Source organism: Myotis myotis, unplaced genomic scaffold (genome assembly GCF_014108235.1).
Source record: "Myotis myotis isolate mMyoMyo1 unplaced genomic scaffold, mMyoMyo1.p scaffold_m19_p_19, whole genome shotgun sequence".
NCBI lineage: Eukaryota > Metazoa > Chordata > Mammalia > Chiroptera > Vespertilionidae > Myotis > Myotis myotis.
In genome coordinates, this window is record NW_023416323.1 from 24,339,175 (window position 1) to 24,361,788 (window position 22,614).

General features: G+C 39.6%; 1 protein-coding gene across 1 annotated transcript in view; it reads right to left on the minus strand.

Moving 5' to 3' along the window:
- Positions 1-4,007: 4,007 nt before the first annotated feature.
- The window catches only part of CNTNAP4 (contactin associated protein family member 4), a 245,985-nt gene continuing 227,378 nt past the window's right edge, over positions 4,008-22,614 (minus strand). The window contains exons 20-24 of the mRNA XM_036346911.1: positions 22,044-22,177; positions 21,180-21,267; positions 10,867-11,085; positions 10,465-10,536; positions 4,008-6,502 (exon numbers count right to left, since the gene is read on the minus strand). Coding sequence (XP_036202804.1) covers positions 6,309-6,502; positions 10,465-10,536; positions 10,867-11,085; positions 21,180-21,267; positions 22,044-22,177 — 707 coding nt within the window. The 3' untranslated portion in view covers positions 4,008-6,308. The remainder of the gene's footprint in view (positions 6,503-10,464; positions 10,537-10,866; positions 11,086-21,179; positions 21,268-22,043; positions 22,178-22,614) is intronic.

Here is a 22,614-nt window from a genome sequence, read left to right on the forward strand (position 1 = left end):
TTGAAGGTTCGGGAACCATGCCATGTCAATCTGCAAAATCTCCTGGGATGCCACTGAGCCCTGCTAGAGAGGAAGTCCTCACACTGAGATACTGAGCTCAGTTCTATTAGATCCACCAAGTCAGAAAGTTAGCTGCGCCCAGCAGAAAGCCATCGTAAATTGGAAATGGTGCATCTGGGACAAGCATTAGCAGGCATGAATAAGCTACACAAGCCACTATCCCAGACCCCCTGCCATCCTCTACGCCTCCCAGCACATTTCCGCAGCCCACACTTAGGGAGCGTGGATGGTCCTTTTCTACTAGTGGCCGAAGAAGGGAAGAGTAAGGGCTTGGTGCATGAATGGGTTAATTTCGAGCGTGGTGTGCAAGCTGGGCAGGGACGGCCCCACTGCAGTCCCAATCGGGGCAGCACCGAAGGAGAGGGGTGAGGAAAAGCCTTCCCCGCAAGGAGCACAACTTTTGGATGGTGCCCCTGGTCATCACTTTGTGTGAGAGAAATGCCCAAGGTTCTATGGCCTTACAGGCAGGAATCTGGCCAGCTGGCCAGGACCTAGAAGATTTGGAAAATTGGAGACTAGGAAGTCCGAGGTAAAAGAATGTGGTGTGGGCACAAAATGTAAAGATCTTTGCCCTCCAGGAAGCATATGCTACCACAGAATCAGCACGAAACCACAAGCAGACAGAATGACTTGGCCAGGTGGCACCACCCAACCTCAACCACTGGGCCCTGAACTGCTAGCGCAATGGGTGCATGAACAGAGCGGCCGCGGAGGCAGGACTGGGTCAGCATGAGCTACCACACATCAAGGCTGCTGTAGCTGCTGCCACTCCGGAGTTCAAATGGTCCCCAACAGTGTCCCTTCTCCAAAATGCTCCCCCTCTACCAGGACACCAGTTCTGTGGCAAGTTGACTACATCTGACCTTTTTAACCCTGAAAGGGACAGAGACTACTTTTGATTAGAATCACTACTAATTTCAGCTATGGACTGACTTTATTGCCTGCCTGCAGGTGCCCACCAACACCACCTTTGAAGGGTCCACAGAGGCCCTGTGATGGTCTGGCATGGGAGGACCGGCATATCTCATGGTGCGTGCTCCTCCCACACTCCTTCGCTGATACAGTGTTAGGTGGGAAGCTCTGTTAGGGTAATTGCCCCTGATCCATAATAATAGAGCTATTTTTAGACTATGGAGACAGGAAGAACAAGTTGGGCATGTAGATACTCTTCTGACCAATTTAAATTGTAAATGCAAATGTATAGCAGAGATCTAGTAGACAAGGGTTCAAACGCTTAGCAGAGCTGTCAGCTAGAGACATGGGAGTCTGTATGGGCTGTTGAGGAGGGAGAGGGCAAGTACCAGTTACAGCCAAGAGACTACCTGCAGAGGCAGAGTCTATGGTTTGCTCCACCAACTTTCCCTCTCACCAGATTTTGGGGGTAGTGTCTCCCAGAGCCGACAGGAAGCAGTCGATCTGAGCAGCACAGGGCTGGACCCAGGGGTGCTGTGCTGTGCTACCCAGACCCCTGTTCAGGACATGACTTCTTTTCCCCAGATGCTGAGGAGAATTGTCCTCCCTCTTCAGGAACTGCCTCAGCGGAAGTGAGCTGCCTGTCCAAGCTCATGCCCACTTCACCAGGCAGTCACATCCACCATCTGGTTGATACAGAGTATAAATGCCCACCCGCCTCCTGTCAACTCAGGGGCCATACCAACAGGTGGGCTGAGCCCTTGGGACAGCACCACAGCCCAACTTCCCCATCTGCCCATCCTGTGTCGCCCTTTCCCCCACAGGTGTTGATCTCTATAGGACTCTCTAATAAACTTCTTTCATGATAATCTGTCTCAGAGTTGGCTTCCCAGGGAACCCAGCCTGTTACAGCATGTAATGAAGAAACATGAAGATAGTTAAAAAGACACAGCTAAAAGAGCTCAAGCCCTGGTCGGTGCTCAGTGGTTAGAGGGCCGGCCCATGGACCGAAGGGTGGTGCGTTCAATTTGCAGTCAAGATCACGTACCTTGGTTGCATGTTCATCCCTGGTCCTGGTATGTGAGGGAGACAACCAATCAATGTCTCTCTCTCATGTGGATGTTTTTTTCTCTCTCTGTCCTCCTTCCGTATCACTCTCTCTAAATATCAATGGAAAAAAATCCTCGGGTGAGGATAAAATGATAACAACAATAATAGTAAAGACCTCAAAATACCGGTGGGGCGATACGGTAATGGAGAGCTATTTTTCTTTGTAAGATTTTTCATACTCTTTGAATTTTAAAGTATATGCATGTAACTTAATATATATTTAAGTGTAATGTTATAAATAGAGAAAAAGGACAGAAAAATGATTGCATTGGAGAAGCCTTTATAATCATGGGTCTGCCTGTTTTCCATCCCACTTTCATTTGCAAGTTTTCAAAGACTTGAAGACTTTGAGACCTACAGATCCACCAAAAGCCCGTCTCTCTTACCACCTCCCATGCAAACTGTTTCATGTTCCCGTCCTCCTCGTTTTGTTTTCTTGTAGGCATGCATGTTCTCACTCACACGCATCTCCAACACACAGCTGGCTTCTCAACTTTTTCTTGCCGTTACCACTCTCCAGCTTCCAAACTTTGGAAAAGCAGAAGACAAGCAGGACATATTGAACATACCTGGGTGAGTTAAACAATCACCTGAACACGTTTTGATATGAAATGTGTCATCTTTCTCCTATCTTAAGGAACATACTTGATGCCTCATCACTCAGATCTAACTCATCCTACATATTTCATAAAGACTATATATGCTGTGGGCTGGAGGGGGACAACATCTGGGAACAAAGGCGAACATCTGGGATACTTTCAACCTTAGAGATAAATTTAAAACATGAAGAAAAAAGTGCTGCAATTAAAATTCTCTCTCCTAGAGTCAAGGATGATACACAATATTTCTTTTAAAAAAACAACAAAACTATTAATGGCAATGACCTCTCAAATAAAGGTTTGTGTTCATTTTTAAAGGATCTAGAAAAGATCTAGAACTGTAGGTCATTCTGGACGAAGAGGATATTAAGATCCTCCCAAGGTTCGACCCACTAAATAACTGTTAAAGGCTCCAGCTCTTGGAGGCACTAAGGTCAGCGAACTGTGGAGTGAAGAGGGAACTCCAGCCCCAGCTTCACCCCCTACAGGCTGCCACGGTCCCCAGGAGCCTCACCGTGCCTGCACCTAGGACGCCCCATCTGCAGACAGCTGTCCACACCACCGAATGCCTCAGTGCTCTCCACCTGCCGGGCGGATGCGTCCCAGGCTTGTTGGAGGTGGAGGACAAGGCCGTCGAATGAAAGACAATTCTACATAATTGACTTCTGTTTGGTGGGTTGTCTGGTTGCTTCTTGTTGTTGCCTTTAATTTACCATGTAACGAGTGTATTCAGTGTGCTTCAAAGAGCAACACTTGGGATAAGACAGAAAAGAAAAACGGAGCTGTTTCCTAGAGTGGAAGGGGCTATTTCGGTGGCATTGTTTCTACAAAAGTGAGAGGCCATTTCCCACGGATGACCCTCATGTCATGTGCCACACTGAGACTACTCTATCTGCATATTGCACATGGGAATTGAATGAGATGTGGAAATGTAGTCCTCTCAAGACGAGAAGGTTAATTAGGTATTGTTTTCATTTGAAATCACAAAATTTTAAAACATTTATATTATAGAAAAGTGTACTATACAGGATGAGGCAAACTAGGTTTACAGTTGCTCTTATGGAAAGTAATTCAATAATCAGTAAATAATAATACAAGAATAAACTGTGTTTTTGTGTACTCGAAACTGTTAACTTCCTTTTGCCCCACACTGGGTTTTCTCATATAATCCTGTGCATCTGTGAGTGCTCATTGGCCAAGCTCTCTGCAGAAATAAAAGGACAGCCCCCAATTTAAATACATAATAATATCACAACGAACAGCTGCTTAACAAGTCATAGTTCTCTGGCAAAACTGAAAGTCTAGTTTAATTTTCTTTACTTGTTACAATCAGTAAACCTTTTCCTATTTTTTTCTTTCATTTCTGAATCCATTTAAAAGAAAAAAATACATTATAAATACAGCTTTTGTGAATTCATAATAATTACAGGATATATCAATAGCTTTCAAAAAACACACATACCAGTAGAGAAGGCAAACATCTACACATCTTTTTACTGTTTTAAGAAAAAAAAATCCAGTATAATTTTCTCATTTTAAACTTTTGTACAATGTTTCTTAAAATATATTGTGCATTTAATTGAAAACTGCACTTTATTAGGAAAAAGAGAAGGAACAAAGATCACAGATCGTGAAATGAAACTCATGGCGCGTGATGTGTCGGTGCATTTTGATGCCATAATGTTGCAGTTTCGAGCCGTGCAGACCACAGAGCACTATGCGGCTTCACCATCCATAAACCTGTCTGCATTCGAGCTCCCAGCCAGGTAAACACTGCTACTACGTAACATAAACATCTGTAAAAGATTCAGGCCTGTTCTGATGTCCGTATTCAGCTTTGCATCAAATAAAAACTACTATTTCTACGCTCAAGCTGTCACTAGCCACCACCACAAGTCTTTCAAGTAAAAAATAAAAAATATGCCGTTTGTCAACACAGGTCTTTCATGAACTACTATATTAATTCATATCCTTAAGTTAGTCAGGCATTTACAGAAACATCAAAATGGAGATACTAGTAGTGCTATGAGAAAAGACAGGCAGGTTTTGTAAGGAGGGTTAAAAAGGAAAAAAAAGATGCCTAATTGATATATTTCCAAATTATGCTGGTATGGACAAGCTAAGGAATCCAATTTTTCCTTAGTAGGCATCTCAAAAGTGTGATTATAAATAGCAAAGTGTCTTTATTATTTAATTCTTTGTGGAATTCAAAGATAGCTACATGCAAATATCTTGTTTACATGGCCTCAAATTGTATCAGCTTCATAAGGTTATTGCTAGTTCTTTAATCTCTTGGTATGTGTATATCTTCTAATCAGAATGCACTAGTCAGTAGGCTATACTGACTTTTGGTACTTTGTTATAAATGTACCCCAAGGTCTTAAATGAGAAGTGACTAGAGAGACCCACTTAGTATATATCATATAATATGTCATCACCCTTTAGAATGAGCAGACCTTAATTATTCTACCAGTTTTGCAGAAAGGGGGCATGGTTTCTACTTGTATTTCAAAAAGTATGCCCTGGTGGTCAGTGCACAGCAAAATGTATGCCTAAAGGGGTATATATTTTAGAACAGGGAATGGAGCTCTACGCTTTAAGTGTCTCTTTTTTCCTAATACATAAGACCATGCTCCATGGAATATAGTGAAGGGAGATCAAAGAGAAGTTGGTGAAAACTTCAGGAAAAAAAAGTATAAAACTATAAAGAAAACAGACATAACATTTGGGGAAAATATTCTAGGCAGTATAGTTCATTTGAGATATTACAGTTATAAATAAAGATACTATTTGGCAGTGTTAAGGATTGTGTTTTTATATCAACAACTTTAGTTACCAACATTTCATAATCCTTGGGAAATTGGTCTTACCCAAGGTCTTAACTACTGACACTCCCAAACAAGAATAGCAAATTAAAGGCCAGACATCACACACTGATGACCAATGCACTTTCTCAGTCTTGTTACATATGAGTTCTACGTTCAGAGCTGAATTCTGACACTCAAAACCTAATGTATTCAAAATCATTAAGAAGAGTCAAATAGTAAAAGAGCAATACAAACAAATCAATGACAAGAAAACATCTTTCAAGACTACTGATCAATTGTATTGAATGTAATACAGAGAAAGGCAAAGGGGTTTGTTTAAATGCTTTTGGCCACTGAAGATGCAAACACCAGCCAAACAGGATCTTAGAAGCGTTTCCAGGTCTATGAATAACACCAGGGGAACACTGAAGAAAACACAGCATAGTTTCTCAAACAAAGCAAGGCCATTTAGTCCAGTTTTGATATTTACCTCAAACAAAACTCATGTATCACGTGGTTGAAAGACCAGGGGCACAGTGTTTAAAACCACAATCGTCAAGCCAGTTAAACTTGCATTTTGATCACATCAGAACATTTGGAAATGAGCGGCATGATCTAATTCCTGTTTCAGACCATGACTGCTAGGGAAACGTGTCACTGGACGAGCCTCCTGGAGCCATCTCGAGTCTGGACATGGCGAGATGGCAGTGCTGCAGATCCATCGCCTGTACATTCAATGCAAGAACATAGTTTTGTCCATTTAGAGCCCCTGGCGATTAAAACACACTGTCGTCATTGTAAGCTAAGTCATGGCTGCCAATCAGAAGAAGTACTCTTTCTGATTTTCACTGACTGCATTTTGTCTATCAAGCTGGCTTTTCAAAACAGCCTCGGCACCGTCTACATTCTCTGACCTTTTTGCCTCATTTCTTTTGTATAACCTTTTCTGCTGATAAATGCGAACAGCTATGGCAGTGATACACAGCAAGATAAAGATCACAACAGCTATCAAACCTGGTGAGAGAAGAGAAAAGAAACCCAAAGTCAGAATGTGCGCCTGAACAGAGATGGTGTTGACTTCATTGTTTCATAAGTCCTCATAAAATTATTTTCAGCTTAAATCAAAATTGGAAATATCAAAATGTCAGATATTTCTGGATCAAGTGGCATCATGATATATTGAGTTTACTTCTGATTTCTATTACCCATGAGGATGACTCGCCCCAATTATTCTGGATGTATATTATATTGAATTTATTTCACGCATTTATATTTAACACAAGAAGGTCTCTAAGACCATGTAGTCACTTCAAACTAAGACTCAGACAAGTTATAATTATTTTGAAATTACAGGATAGTAGTAACACCGCAAAATAATTAAATGTGTCATCATACTTAAATATGTAAACATTTTAATGATGTTGATTTTCAATAATTTGTCATATGCTGAGTAGCAGAAACAGGTTATATACAGTATATGAATAATCCTGACTAATGAAATATATTGATACCCATATGTAGGTACATTTAGATCATTTCTATATGAAGAATATTGAGTTTTTTGAAACTTCTGGTTGTAAATAAAAAAGGCTTGCACTGCTAGGCAATCACAGGAAAACAAACAAAAGATAAAAACAGATCCATTCAAGAGTGTCTCTGATGAAACACTGAAAATTACTCATTTCATTAAATCTTGACCTTCGGTTATAACTCTTAACATTTTGGGTGAAGAAATGAAAATTTTCCATAGAGTACCTCTGGTTGTCTACCCTGAAGTTTGACGGTTGTTTCCAAGCAAGTGCTTGTGTGAATGTGAGAGCTGTGAGCTGTCCTAGTTGCTTCTTGCTGCACGGAACACCATTTCTATTGAAAGAATGACTGAGAGACAAACTATGATTGTTTGACCTGGAAACCTGGCAGATACTTTCTCTAAAATAAAGGAAGTTCCATTTTAGAATGTCCCTTCAAGAATGACGGACAGTAAACAGGGGTGGGCAAAAGGAGGTTTACAGTTGTGAGTACACGAAAGTTTATTCTTAAATTATTATTTGTTTGTATTTTTCCATATGAACAACTGTAAACCTACTTTTTCCCACCCCTGTGTATATTGTCAATGATAAAGTCAAGCTTTCACATGAAAGATAGAATCTGGGAGGCTATTGTCTGTCACCGTGCGTTGGAGAGTTTCCTAACACTTAAGACTTTTCTGATGAGATCCGTAGAGTTGTTAACTAATGGTTGTTTTTTACAGACAAAAATAGATACAATGAAAACAGCAATGTGGATCCTATTGTAAAACTATGAGTCTTCATTCTAGTTTAATGGAGTCCAACCAAGCCAAACCTACGAAGGGTCCCATCAGTGACAGTAGATTCCTGAGCACATGATTTTAGGGGCAGGTTCACTTTAGCTCATCATATCATTGCCAGTGACTAAGTGGATTTTTGTCTGGGTCAACCTTAGCTGAGGAGAGAAATGTAGCTAAATCTAATATAAATGTGGTAACCCAATTCTGTACCTCAAATCTGAAGAATTTACTAGTGGGTATGGCTATTTTTGTTATTATTAGCCATATTAATAAATAATAATTTTAATCGGAATATCTATTTGTTGTTATGTTTTGCCTCTCACCTTAGAAAAGCAACCAGTTGAATTGCTATAAATATCTCTGTCATCTGGTTATAGGCCTCCTGCTTAAAAAATGTCCTGAACCATGTCAACATGAAAACTGATGGAGACGTTATAGAGAGCAGGGTATCGTAACTATAAAATCAACATCAGCATCACACTGGCCCTAGGAGGACATCCAGACAGTCCATCCAAAGTCACCAATGGATCTGGAAACAGTTTCTCCATGTTTGTGATTTATGTCCTTTAATTTGGGGAAGATGCTATGCCAGGATTTGTCACGTCCAAGAAAAACCTTGATTTAACCTGTTATACAAATAATACAAAAGATATTCTAAATAAAATATGGCCAACTACTGCACTCTATGCTGTTGCCATCTGAAACTCTGTGTGAATGTGTTTTTATGAGGAAATTCTGTAGCTTTCTTTCTGTCTAAACCTGGCCATCCATGTTTGTGTGGCCTGGCCAGAAACCCTCTCCAGTAAATCCTCTAAAACTGGGTCACCAGTTTTTAAATGTCTTGTTAAATCAATTTCCTATATTATGTTATTCAGTGTTTGTAACTGAAGAAAAGATCATCTGAAATATAGAACACTGGGGGATTATCCACTTTGGGGAAATCCTTAAATGAATTAATTATTGTTACACTGTGGGTGCAGTTTATAAGTAACTAGACAATGGGGCGAAGAATTCTACCACGATGCTCCCAGATGGAGAAATGCACGAGGATGACATTCTGGGATTGAGCAGATAAAATGCACATGGTCCCAGGCAAGGCCTTGTAGAAGGCCATAGCCAGCTGTTCTGCCTCTGAGGCTCTCAGTCCCTGCAATGATCAAGGGCAGACACCAGATCTGTAGAGCTTAGCGAGTCCCGAGCTGCAAACCTTCCATATTGTCCTTCTCTGCTTTATGCATTTGAATCAAGTAAGAATTTCACAGGCGATCTATAGCTTGTTTCCATTCTAAATAACACAGAATGACTTAGCAGAGCTCTCCGTTACTCTGCAAATCTGGCCAGTGATCTTTGACCGCAGCAACAGTATTCTAAAGAGTAAATACTTAGTTCTGACATTGACTTGACTGTGCAATCACTCTCTCTCCCCCTGTATCTCTATCTCCCTATATCTATACTGGTTAAATGTATAGCAAGCACCATTATGAGACCGAGACCATTTTTTTGACTAGAAACCCTGCTTTAAAATGTTGAGATTGAAATGCTATAGCTTTAAATGAGTTTTCACCATATAATGTGTTACTAATATATTCATGTATTTCTTTTTAGACATGCAGTTATTAGCAACTCTTCTAATAGGTTTTTTGCTTCTTACATGACTAATTGGGTATCCTATTTAGGTATCTTTAATTTATACACCATGAATTTGATAAAAGGAAAAGCAATGGGGATGTGAATATCCTCACAAAGATCTGACCAGTATTATACTGCCTAAATAAAATCCTCATTACTTAAAGGAAGGTGATGTCTAGGTGAGTAAGGGCATAAAAAAATAAAACCAAAGCTCACTTAAGTTTCCCAGGTACATGAGTAATCAATTTATTGCAATGTAATGAAATAAATGTTTACTTTTTATGTTCATATGTGCAGAGTGTGGAAAAAAGGTGAGTCAGAAACATTTCAATAATCTGATTATAATGCCATTCTTAAAATCTTTAATCCTGAAGAAAAAATTTGGGGGGCTGGTATCGAAAAAAATTATGTCTCAGAGAATATACTCTTTCATTGCTAGGAAGATATACTCAAACCTTTTTGTTAATTCTGCAATTTAAAAATGGTTACTAGTTAAAATAACTAGGAACCATTTTAATTCAATTTACCTAAAATGTATACAAATGTAAATAAAAATATAATATTTATTGATGGTAGCATCTAAACAATGGAAATGTCTGTTTTATTAATCATTAAGGCAACATAAAATATATGCTTCTAATGTTAATCTCAGGTTTTCTCAACTCTACATAAACCCTTGCAGAAGCAGTGATATGTCCAAGAAGCCATCAAAAATGATACTTCTTAAAATATACGCAGAATCACCTAGGGAATGTAGATGGCCATTTTCCAGCTAAATTATATTCCTTATTACAGTTTAGCAACTATTCTTTAAGTGTGGTGCTTCAGTAAAATGACCAATTATTTACGCTGAAAATCTCCAAGGAAGCTGGGAATTTAGGAATACTCCTCCATAAGACAATACAGTAGGAATAATAAACCAATCCCATGGGCCTCAGGATTCAGTGGCAAACACTGAAAGAGTTTCTAGAAGGCTAGAGATTCACCATTCCTAGCGATGATAAGAACAAAAGAAGAGCTCATTCATGCTTTCTATTACCTCCAATTACGGCAGAGTCACTTTTGATAGCATTAGCTAGGGGCTCTCTGTCTTCTCTTGTTCCAGAATGATCTGCAGTAAAAGGACAAAAGGGGAAAAAAAGGAGGGGGTGATATATGCAAGTAAAAAGAATTTTGAAAATGTCATAAACGTTTTAAAGCAGAACAGAATGTAGGTCAATGTGGGATCTCTGTTATTTTAAACTTAAGAAATGTCAACTGCGATGTCCCGCATGCATAGGAAAGTGAGAATCCAGAGAGAAATGGGAAAGGGAACTGAAAGTTAAACGAAAGCAATTCTAAGAAACCATCTGGAGAATGTCGCATAACAGCAGCATCGGAAGTTTTTGAGGCAATGGACAAGCTGTGTTTGTGGCTGGGTAACGACACACACATATGCTACCTGCAAAGGAGTGCGTCCTTTCTCTGGATGTGGCGTCAGTGCCAGCCTGGGCCACGCAGCTGGACTCTGTCACGTGCCCTGAGACAGTGACGAGGGTGGAGCGGCTGGGGTGCAGAGCAGCCTTCAGAGGGGCCACGTGGCTGAGCTGCACTGCAGACAGGCAGCCCAGGAAGCCCTGCGCACCAGCCAGCGCCGTCTCCTGGTCAACATCACTGTGCTCTGCAAAGACAAGGAAACAGCAGGATTAGTAGTGCAAGTAGGGAATGCTACGATGGAATGTTCCAGGTCTGATAATGCAGCAGCTGTCTAAGTATTTAGTCACTGCACACGTACACACACACACACACACACACACACACACACACACACAGTGACTAAATTCCTTTTTTTGGCCTTTACTTAAAAAGTCAGATCCATTAAGTCTTTTCACAATAACTGCTAAGTCTTTCCAGGTTAATGAAGGCAAGATTTTAAACATGGCTAATTACATACGACAAACTCCCAGGAAATGATTAAAGCCTCCATAAGAATGGATTGGGATACAAACAGGTAAGGGTTCATGATGATGGTCTCACATAGTAGCGGTTAACCCCCAACTTCCCCCCCGCCACCCGCAATTTTTAGAGAGACTCCATAATTGCTCATGGACAGCAGTGAGAACGTTCATGCCTTTCTTCCAGATTCAATGGCTGCCATCACCCAGACAGAAAGATCTGTGCGCCCCTGGAAACAGGTATACACGCCCCCAATTGAATGAGCATTGAGTTAATATGGGACTGTTGTGGAGCAGAGATTGGCTTGAATGCCAGAATATTAACTCATAATTTTACAGTGAAGAATAGATTTCTATTTTATGCTTGAAGAGCATGCATCTAAACAAGTGCAGCTAGGCAGTGTTAGAGTTCAAAGGTTATCAGACTGCAGTGGATCCATCCATCGAATACGCTCTCCCTTGCCCTGCACATATGGAGACATGGACCACATGTGCATTTTGGTCTCTCTTTTTAAAAAATAACATAATAGACACTAAGTATTTATTGAGTGCTCTAAGGGATCTGCATGTTTGTGTGTGACCCTTGCAGTTGCCATGAGTATCTCATTCCAGTCATATAGAGGAGACACTTAGGCTCAGAATTTTAGGGATTTGCCTGAGATGACACAGCTGGTGTCATGTACTGAACTCCAGGCCTGTTGGACTTCCAACCACAAGCTTCTTTTACTCATGAACCACTTTCTGACAGATTCTTTCCTTGGCTCTGCTCGTATCCTCTGCAGCACCTTTTATTTATTTTATTATTATTATTTTTGGCTTGAGAGCAGCTATTCTTGGAGTAACTCTGGGCAACTCAGTTCTCATTGAACTGTCTCATCATATCAGGGTTTCTGAAGGACACTTCCTTCTCCTCCCTTTTCATTCACATTTTATACCAAATGATAAAAATACTGATGGGATGTTTAGTATCATGAGCATCATTTGCTATAAAAAGAAAACGGTGCATTAGAGGGATGACATCACGTTCCTGTTGTGGCGGATATGGCATTCAGCTCCAGTCTGTCTAACTCCAGAGGCCAGGGTCTCACCGCCAGGCCCCCTGCCTCCCAGCACTGAGAGGGATCACTGCTGCTCACATGCTAGACTGCGCGCTCCACGAGTGTACAGGGGACCTTGGCGCCCAGCATCACGTCGGTACATGGGAGGCATTGCATCAATGTGTACAAACCAAAGAACGAACTTAGTCCCACCACATAGCAGTCATTCATTTGAATGGATATACACTCAAACGCATATATTATTAGAAAGACAGCATTCTTGCCTTGAATTTTTTATTTTGTTTTTTGTTTGTTTTATTTAACAAGAAATGAAAAGGAAATACTTTAATACAACATAACCAGAACAGTGTTTTTCCCATTTCTCTTATGCGGTTAAAATCTTAAATAAAATTTCTTCAGACCTTTAAAAAATCTTACCTTTTGAACCAAAAAAGAAAAAAAAAACTAAAGTAAATAGATAAGATTCATTCCTTAATAAAAGTCTGACATGAGGTGACTTTTAAAAATTAAAAACATTTCTCCTATTACAAATTTTTGTATAAAAATTTTAAGCTATGAAAGTTAAAATGGAAAGTCAGACCATTACTATTTGTTGTTTAAGAGCTCCCTGCAATTCAAGCATCTTGCATTCCAGCAGGGGATACAGAAAATAAACAGAGAGAAAGGAACTAATGAAAATTTTGAAGAGTGATAATGCCAGGAACAAATAAATTAGAAACTGTGATGGGATGTATCTGGAACAGAACTTTATCTTAATGAATGAGGTGATTTTTTTTGGTGTCTATTTAAGGATACGTCTTTTCACAGACCTAGTCTCTTAGTAGTCCGTAGCTATTATTCTAGCAGCTTCTGGCTTTTTTACTTTTTTCTCCAAATTTGCAAGCTTCCCTGTGATTTAGGAATCTTTGTCAGATTGTTCCTAGGCCTGGACTGCCCTCATCTATTCTGGGCGCTTTAAATCTGTGGACACAAGGTTTTCTTTAGCGGAACATTTCATAGATGGTGCGTCCAACTACTGTTTCACCTCGGCCCCTTTAACTGCGTGGACTGCTGATTACTCACATTGAGTCTCCTCCACTACCCTCTAAGCTATTTTACTGTGCCTCCTGATTTCTATCGTTTAGGACTTATTTTTGTGGGGGTCAAGTGTTTCATTCACTTTATCTTCCAGGTGATAAAGTCAAGCATCAACAAAGGACATTCTTTCCTGCTGAGTTTTTCAGTCTGGAATAATAAAAAAAAAAAGTTTTCATCCCTCAAGGTCTTTTTGTTGCTTTACTAGAATTTCCTTCAAGCTCTTACTACGTTTCATTCCGAATGCCATCTGTCTCCTGGAGTAGCTTTATGTTGATAGGGAATGATTCTGGTTGCTTTGGTTTTTCTCCCATTTTATAGCTGCTGAATCTTCTTAAGTAGAGGTTGTTTTTCTCATCTGCTCGTTGAATCACAGTCACTGGCTTCCTTAGATGGCTGATGCCCAGAGAAAATAGACGGGGCAGCCATCCATGTCAGTGAAACTGTGGACAAAGCACCCACCCAACTTGGGAGAGAGAGGAATTGGCCCACATTTCAGCTCACCCTCAGTAGGATTCAGGAAGCCCTCAAATTTCAGGTCATTCCCTTTTTTGGAAAAGAGCGGAAATGGGCACACTGATGTTTTCATGCTGACTTTCCCCCTAGGCAATCCAGAGATCTATGCCAGCCCAGATTTCCAAGTGGGAGGTGGGAATCCAAACAATGCAGGGTCTCTCCCCTGCGCCCCCAGACGCTTGTAGGCCGATCCCCAGACTCTTCCAACCAGTCCCACCACACTTTCTCACCAGAAACCTCCAGGGTCCCCACTGCCTGTGGGCTGGACCAACACTCCTTGTTTTGGGAGAGTCAGTGAGTTGCAATTAGAATTGGGAATGAAGGGGAACTACAGGGACTTTGCAGCCATCTTCCCAGAATTAAGTCCAAACAAAATGAACAGCTATATTCAAGTGCTCATAGCAGAGTTGGCCTTAGAAATACATAGCAACAGAGATCTGCATTGACCATGATGCTAATAAAGCCAATGAGCAAAAATATACATCCTTCCTATCATCTGACTGCTGACTTGCCAACATCACGTAAGGGTGAGAACAGGAAGGTGGGGGAATCGAAGACAGATGTCTCCTGCTTTACATAAACCCTGAAAGACAATCATGTTTGGCATGTTTCTGGTTATAAAAATACTCACGTGACTCAGACTTCTGGGTAGCTTTGCCTATCAGAAAGTTAGCCTCAATTGTATTTTCCAATAAAATGCTTTGTTGAAGAGGAAATCTTTTAACAAAAGGTCTACTAGGAAAATAGAGGACCAAGGAATTAAAATTTGTATGAAGCACCTTTTAATCACTGTTTCTGGAAAGGATATGGAGTTAAGTGGAAGAACAATTAGAAGGAGTGACTCATACAATTTCTTGTGGTTCTCATAACAAAACAAAACAAAACCAACAACAAAAACCACAACCAAAAAAAGATAAAACAAAACAAAAACCAATAAAACTCAGAAAGCGACTCTAAGTAGTTTGATCTCACGAGCAGCAAAAGGATCTCACCATCTTTACTCCATAAAGGTACAGATAAGCAAGGCTTGCCTGAAAACTGCAGTGAATCAAAGGAGAAGCAGGGCTGAGACCCTGCAGACTTTTTTTTTTTTTACCATTTTATGCAATTACAACAAGGAGGCAACGACAACAACAAAAAAGAGTTAGTGGAAAAGTAAAATGGCAAGGCAGGCAGAAAAACCACATGGGGAAGCAGCCGTGTTTCACAAAAGGTGTTTACTTGCCAACCACACCTGCTGCCCTGAGCTCTAACCTTGAAAACCTGATGAATATGGAAGCCATTTATTTCGATATTTAGATGTCTTCTTTTGTGCTTTCAGTACAACCTGTCTCATCTTAAGTCTTAGGACAAGACCTGCGAAATCGTCTAATTAAACTTTCTTATGGCTTCCCTTGGCTTTGAAGCAGGTTTTTCATGAAATATCTGAGACTGAAGTTTGTTCTTAAAGCTCTTCCGAGGAGATGAAGTAGACGTCCTCCTCCCTCTGACCACACACTTTATTTACATCTGGCCAGAGTCGCCACTGCAGAGACCTGAGTTACTTCCTGACTCTGCAGCCTCAGAAGAGATAAATGACCCCTATGGGTCATTGCCTCTAAATATACCAAAGCTACCACTCAGAGCAAGTAAAAACCATCTTCAGGCTTTTAGAAAACTCTTCTCACAGAAAAAAACAAGCCATGAACAGAACTCATAACTTAATTTTACAATAAGTTTTGGATGGAAAGAGAAAGTGTAATGCAGCCCATAAATTATGGAAGAATATGCATAGGGCTGACTTGCTACTCTTGGCTTTCCGCTGCCACCGTGATGTGTTAGCACGTTTTGTTGATGTTGGCCCTGCACCATTACCCATCTGTAATAAACAGTCACTGTAACTGCACTCCGCCTTCGAACAGCGATTTTTCAGTCATTTTACAATAGGTTAAATGGTATCATTATTCAAAATATGGGCATGAGAGGTTCTATGCAATTTCAAGTTTATGTAATGATCTTAACTGAGATTCTTTTTTTCACATGGCTAAACTGCAATCCAAAAAAAGCTTAAAAACTAGCAACAAAACTTTATACCTTTACATTTCCTTTGGTTAATTACATCTTAGATCTATCTCTCTCTCTCTCTCTCTCTCTCTCTCTCTCTCTCTCTCTCTCTCTCTTCCTCTCTCTCTCTCTCTCTCTCTCTCTCTCTCTCTCTCTCTCTCTCTCTTAAAATATATTTTTTATTGATTTCAGAGAGGCAGGGAGAGGAAGAGAGAAACATCAATGATGAAAGAATCATTGATTGGCTGCCTCCCGCACACCCCGCACTGGGGACCGAGCCTGCAACCTGGGCATGTGCCCTTGACCGGAATTGAACCGGGACCCTTCAGTCCACAGGCCGATGCTCCAGCCACTGAGCCAAACCAGCTAGGGCAAGAGAGATCTCTTTTTACATAACTTTTGAGTAAACTGTTCTCCTAAAGGAGCTGATTGAGGAATCATCAGCTTTGGCATTGGTGCTTGGTACATTCTGAACGTGCTGAACGAGGAGCGACACCAGGCTGTCTGCCTATTCAGAAGGAGACCACAAAGAATGGAACTGCCCTCCCTTTGTCCTCCAGCACCAGGTTCTACAAATGAGGATGCATGGCGGGAACACTTTTTTCACTCCAATCATCATTAACGACCATTACCAGCAGGTATCAAGCAGGGAGAGCAATTCTGATGTAACAATATCAAATTGTACTATGATGACAAGGAAACCATCTCTAAGCCTCTATTCAGTGAACAGACAACACTAGCAGAATTCACTCATCTTATTCTGATGAGTTCTGCAGACCCTTAGACTGGCCTGTCCAGTATCGCTTTGCTGTGGCTGTGCCCTCTCTCACCCCTGAGGTCCTGAATCCACACCCCTGCCAATCTCCCTCCCCTCCCCTGCTCTCTCCCATCAATGCCTGTTCTTTAATAAATTCACTCACACAACAGTGTGAGTACCTGATCATGGCTTTATTTTTTACTTAATCATGGTGCAGGTACATTTTAAAGCATGTTAGTAATTAAAGAAATAAACAATCGCTTTCTCCTTTTTATTTTAGAGATTATTCTAGTGTTAACATACATAATTTGGGCTTTGTGGCTACTTTCATCATTTGGCACTTTTGAGGTGTAAGTAGAGCTCTATGTTGTATGTTTGATGGCCAAATGAAGGCGACAGGGGTGTGTGAGCATGCTTGTCCCCCCCATCTGGAGTTACTTGTGATGATCTGTGACTCTGATAAACCCCAATGTCGACCTTATCATTTGCTCTATAATTAAAATCAGATGACATGTTTTGATGTCATGGGTGTTCTCTGGACTTGGGACATGATACTTCTGACCTATGCTCATGCGTCATAATGAGGAGAAATGGCCTTTTTCAGTTTCTAGGTCTGGGTAGTGCAGAATAATCAAGCTAACTCTGAAAAGGACCAACGCAGGATGAAGTCACATCATACCCTAAAGAAGTCTATGACATTTTAATTGTTAAAATATTAAAAAATCAATGTGATGAATATAAACTATGATTTTAGGTACTTTCTTACAAGAATGAAATCACACTATGTATTGAAGATAGTCTATGACATTTTAAATATTAAAATATTTAAAAATCAACCTGCTCACTTAAAAATAAATGATTTTTCAGTAGTTTTCTTACTTTGCTAGCTCTAAACTGTATGTCTCCTTTAAAACTTGCTTTTAAAGTAACCAGTCCATTATCTTAAGAGGCATTTCACAATATACAGGGGGGGCAAAAGTAGGTTTTCAGTTGTGAGTACACAAAAAACAGTTTATTCTGATATTATTATTATTGTATTATTTTCCATATAAGTAACTATAAACCTACTTTTGCCCACCCTGTATTTACAAAGTCACAGTGCCCTTGGTTATCTAAGTCACCTTTTCCCCTTGCCTCTAGGCATGGAGGCTGGTTTTACATAAAGGATTTCTGACACATTGAAAATTGTTCTCACAGCTCTTCAGTGAGACTGAGTAGATGCCCTTCCCTTGCTGACTGCACACTTTATTTACACTTGACCACACCTGCACTGCAGTGACCTGAGTGTGCTTCCTGGCTCGTAGCCTCAGTAAGAGAGCAATGACCACTGGTCATCACCTCTAACATATGAATGCTACCAATCAGAATGAGAAAAAGTAACCAGCTTGTACCTATAATAAATCATAAAACTATTCTAACATATCAAAGCATCTGGGTACAGAATTCAGAGCTTAATTTTACAGTGAATTATGAATATGAAAAGCAAACTTAATGTACTATATTATTCATGACAGGAGGACCTGCTTGGCTAAAGCCTTGATTTTTCCACCATAGCTCACAACTTAATACATTATTATTGCCAAAGTTAGTGAGCCTTTAAAAATTTGAAGTGTAATAGGAACTTAGTACAATTTGATATTTTTTCTTAAAATTTAACTTCCTTTCTCAATATCTGCTTCTAATATTTGTTAACATTGACAGTAATCCAAAATTACCCCTTAGTTCCTCCTGGATTTAAGAAATGAATACTGGAGAAAGTGAGAGTGGGAAAGTATTTCCTTCATTTCTGGGTTTCCATCTGAAATTGCAGTGGATGGTCATATCCTTAAGTCTTTGGTTGACAATGGAGGCAAATGACAACTCCAAAGAAACAACTGGTTAATATTTATATTCTGCTCCCTTAAAAAATATTCAGAAATTATAAAATGATACAAGTATTTTAATGTATTTTAATCTGGAGGGTGATTTGGAACTCTTATCTGAAGCAACATAGGGTATATTATATTCAATTAAATACAGAACAACACTTTGTATAGTGATCATCTGTATGCCCACAAACCATGAGCTCTGTGGGGGTAGATGCAATGTTTACCTTGCTATGTGACCTTCTTGCATTACACAGTAGGGGATGACAAACTAGGAGTTAAACGAATCAGTGAGCCAAATGGGCTTTCAAAAAGGACAACCGTAGTTGATAAGCAGGGTCAGTAAGAATGTGCCTTGCAGACCTCCAACTAGAGGAGAGTAACTGACCAGGGGCCATGGCTGCAGGCTCTGAAACACATTGTCATGCTTGGGCCAAGGCCATGCTTCCCACAGATTGTTCCCAGCCAATGGCTGGCCACAGCAGGGACTCTAAGGCAGGCCCCTTAGTGGAAAACATGGGACTCCTCTGATGGTTGACGGATTCCAGGGATCTCCAAAGGGTGTGCAATCTCTGTCAGACTGCACAGGAGTCCAGGATACTTCTGTCTAACTTTCCCTCCCGCCCCTTCATTTGGAGGCAGAATTGCATGACCATCGGATGGCAATGCTGGTCTTGGCCAATTCCCTCCCTATTTTCTTTCTCACAAGTGTTCCCTTAATAATACCCTCATACGGTTAAGTTTGTCTTTTCACCTGCTTCTTGGAGGACCTGGACTAACATAATGAGGACCTTCAAGATTGAGCAACTCTCTGGAAAATTAATAGTTCCATTTTAGCATCTATTTTACTATAATTTAATATACTGCATTAAAATATAATAATGTACTACATAACATTTTATTGTAATGTCATATACCACACTAAATTTGACCATAAATTATTAGTCTATTTGGAATTAGAAATGATTTGAACTCAGCATTAGTCCTCTGTCAAGATCCAAACCTTAGGTACACGTCAAATAAATTTTCTTATACTTGTAGGAGAATGAGTAGCAGTTCATTGCTGAATTTGGACTTTAATCTTATTTTTCAGCATGAGCAATATGCATTTGAATAATATGCTAATCTTGAATAAAAACATTAACATCTTTAATTCCATACTAATCTCCCCTATTTCTTTACAAAAAGGAAAATAAATATTTATATAATGAATGTTATTATTCTCCTTGGTTAATACAATCCTCCTCATAAAATGAAGATCAGTTTCTCAATAGTTTTATAATATATTTAATATATTTCTACTCACAAAAATATTTTAATCAGTAACGCAGGCATTAAATTTGAAGACGTAATTTCTTCAAAAAAATGATTTTATCAACATTATGCATAATTGTTAGGATTTTCTACTTTGTATTTTACATTGTTACATAATGCCTCATCTCAGACCCTGCTACCCTGAGGAACACTTGAGCTGAAGATACGTTATATTCAATTGATTTTTTATTGCTATTGTTGAATTTATATAATTTACACTATGAAATGCATTTGGAATATTTCAGTTAAGCTTCCAACTATCTCAACAATACTTTGCACATATTTTTTATGTCCACTCTAGCACATTGGAAGAACACTGCAATCCATGATATTTCCCTAGTCTGGAGAGTAAGAGCACACAATTGTGATACTCATCATGGTACTAGAAAGCCTATAAATATTTATAAACTTAACTATGAATCTTCTCCAAGGCCAATATTTTGATCATTCACCCATAGGCTTAATCAAACATTCTCAATATTGTGAGATTATGTACAGGGAATGTAAGGAATGATTAATCAAGGTACAAATCATGAAAAAGGTAAAAAAAATATTTAAGTACATTTACTATCTTGGGTGAAATAGTTAGGTAACCTGTTCTTTCTTACTATTTGATTTCTTGTTTTGTTTTTTGTTTTGTTAATTCTCACTGGAGGATATTTTCCCATTGATTTTCGGAGAGAGTGGAAGGGATGGAGAGAATAAGGAGGGAAGACAGAGAGGGAGGGAGGGGGAGAGGGAGAGAGACACATCAATTGGTTGCCTCCCGAACACTCCAGACCGGGCCCGGGATCGGGATCAAACCTATAACTCAAGCAGGTGCTCTTGACCTGGAATAAAACCCAAGACCCTTCGTGTGCAGGCCAAGACTCTAACCACTTAGACATACAGGCCAGGACTATTATTTGATATTTTTGAAATGTGAGAATACCTTGTTTCATTACGCCAGAGTGGCATTATAACATTATGAAGGAGAATGCTTGCTCACGCTATAGGTTCCTACTCAGAATTACACACACCTCTGAGAAAGTACACTTGCCGCCTTATAACTAAAACAAGGCCAGAGATTTTTGTGGGGGGGAGGTGGGGGAATGATGAATTTGCAGTGGGGTGTGTGTGTGTGTTTGGAATATGACCCTTCTAATCCATGTCTATGCATCAGAATCAGAGGAAAGGTTGTTTCTTTTACTTACCTAAAATCCTGCCCAGTACAAGAGATTTGACTGCACTGAATTCTGTACCTGATGACAGGTGGACTTGCCTCCTTGCATTCTCGTCAATCTACAAAATTGTTATACGAGATGCCAAAATCCACATGGATGCCATTTTGTTGAGAAGAGGAGAGGAAGCAAAGGAAAAAAACAGCAACCCAAAAATGATAAAATAGGCAATGGTTAGTGTGGCCCCAAAGGTTAGCCATATATAAAATTGAATATTATTTTCTAAACTATTTCTATATTACCCTCAGATACCACTGCACCCCATCTTCTATCCCCTTAATCGCTTTATTTTTCTCCACTAGATGAGAAAGACAAAATTGAAAAGCCAACGTTGTTTTTTTTTTTTACTTGAGTTTATTCGGCTAATAAATTTTCCTCTATGTTGAAACATTAGTGCTTTTCTTCCAAAGCTGGTAGAATCCTCCCACTTTCTCTGCTGTGACTCACATTACTTTTATATTTACTGATGTTGCAGTAATTAATTTCAGTGCTAGAATTGTGGCTGCGTTTAGACCCCTCTGAAGCGAACGGGTTTCATCGGAGCAGCAACAGCCCCCCCAGTAGTGCACGATGATAAACTAGACAGTGTTTCCCTCCTGAGCAGTAAAACAAATGCTGGAAGTTTGTATATTTAAGTATAAAATATTAATAATATCTTGGACAGAATCTTATCCCCCTTAAAGCACTCTGACCACACATTTGACGGTAGGGGCTGTGCATCAGCAGCCCTGAAAGGATGACTTTGTTTACTGCAGCCATTATCACATGTCTGCTGTGGGTCCTTCATGCTGGCCATCCTAACTGTAACCCTGGCCTCTCTAGGGTTGACTATGTTACCTCTACAAAGACCACTCCTTCTTCTCTGTTAATCTGGACGTGGTGAAGTTGCCCATCAGCCATGTTTTTGAAATCAAAGGTAACGACATCTGGTTCTTGATATCTATTCAGCTTGTACCTGACCTGCAAACTTCCTAAAGTGGGGAGGGAAATTATATTTCCAGTTAAAATTGTATTTTAAAAATTACTTATAAAAATTCAGAGTTCATTTGCTGTTATTTAGTAATTTCTGGGGGAAATTCACAATATTTTATTTGGATGTATCCTTTCATCATAATTCCTAGAAGTCAGTTTCTATGCGAAATCAAGACCAAGCCTGTTGCTAATAAGCATTGTTTTTCCTGCAAATTTTTAATTTTTCCTCCTAGATGTCAATATGGAATTAAGTAAATACAAATATCTGTATTAGCTTCTAACTAAAAACAAAAAAAAAGACTTGGTATATTATAAAATACCAAACTATTGTGGAATATTGTAATAGCATTCTGTTTCTATAATCTCCACCCCTGAAATGTAATTGATTAATAAAATTATTAAGCAAATGTAGTTTTACTAAAGATGAGAAATATTT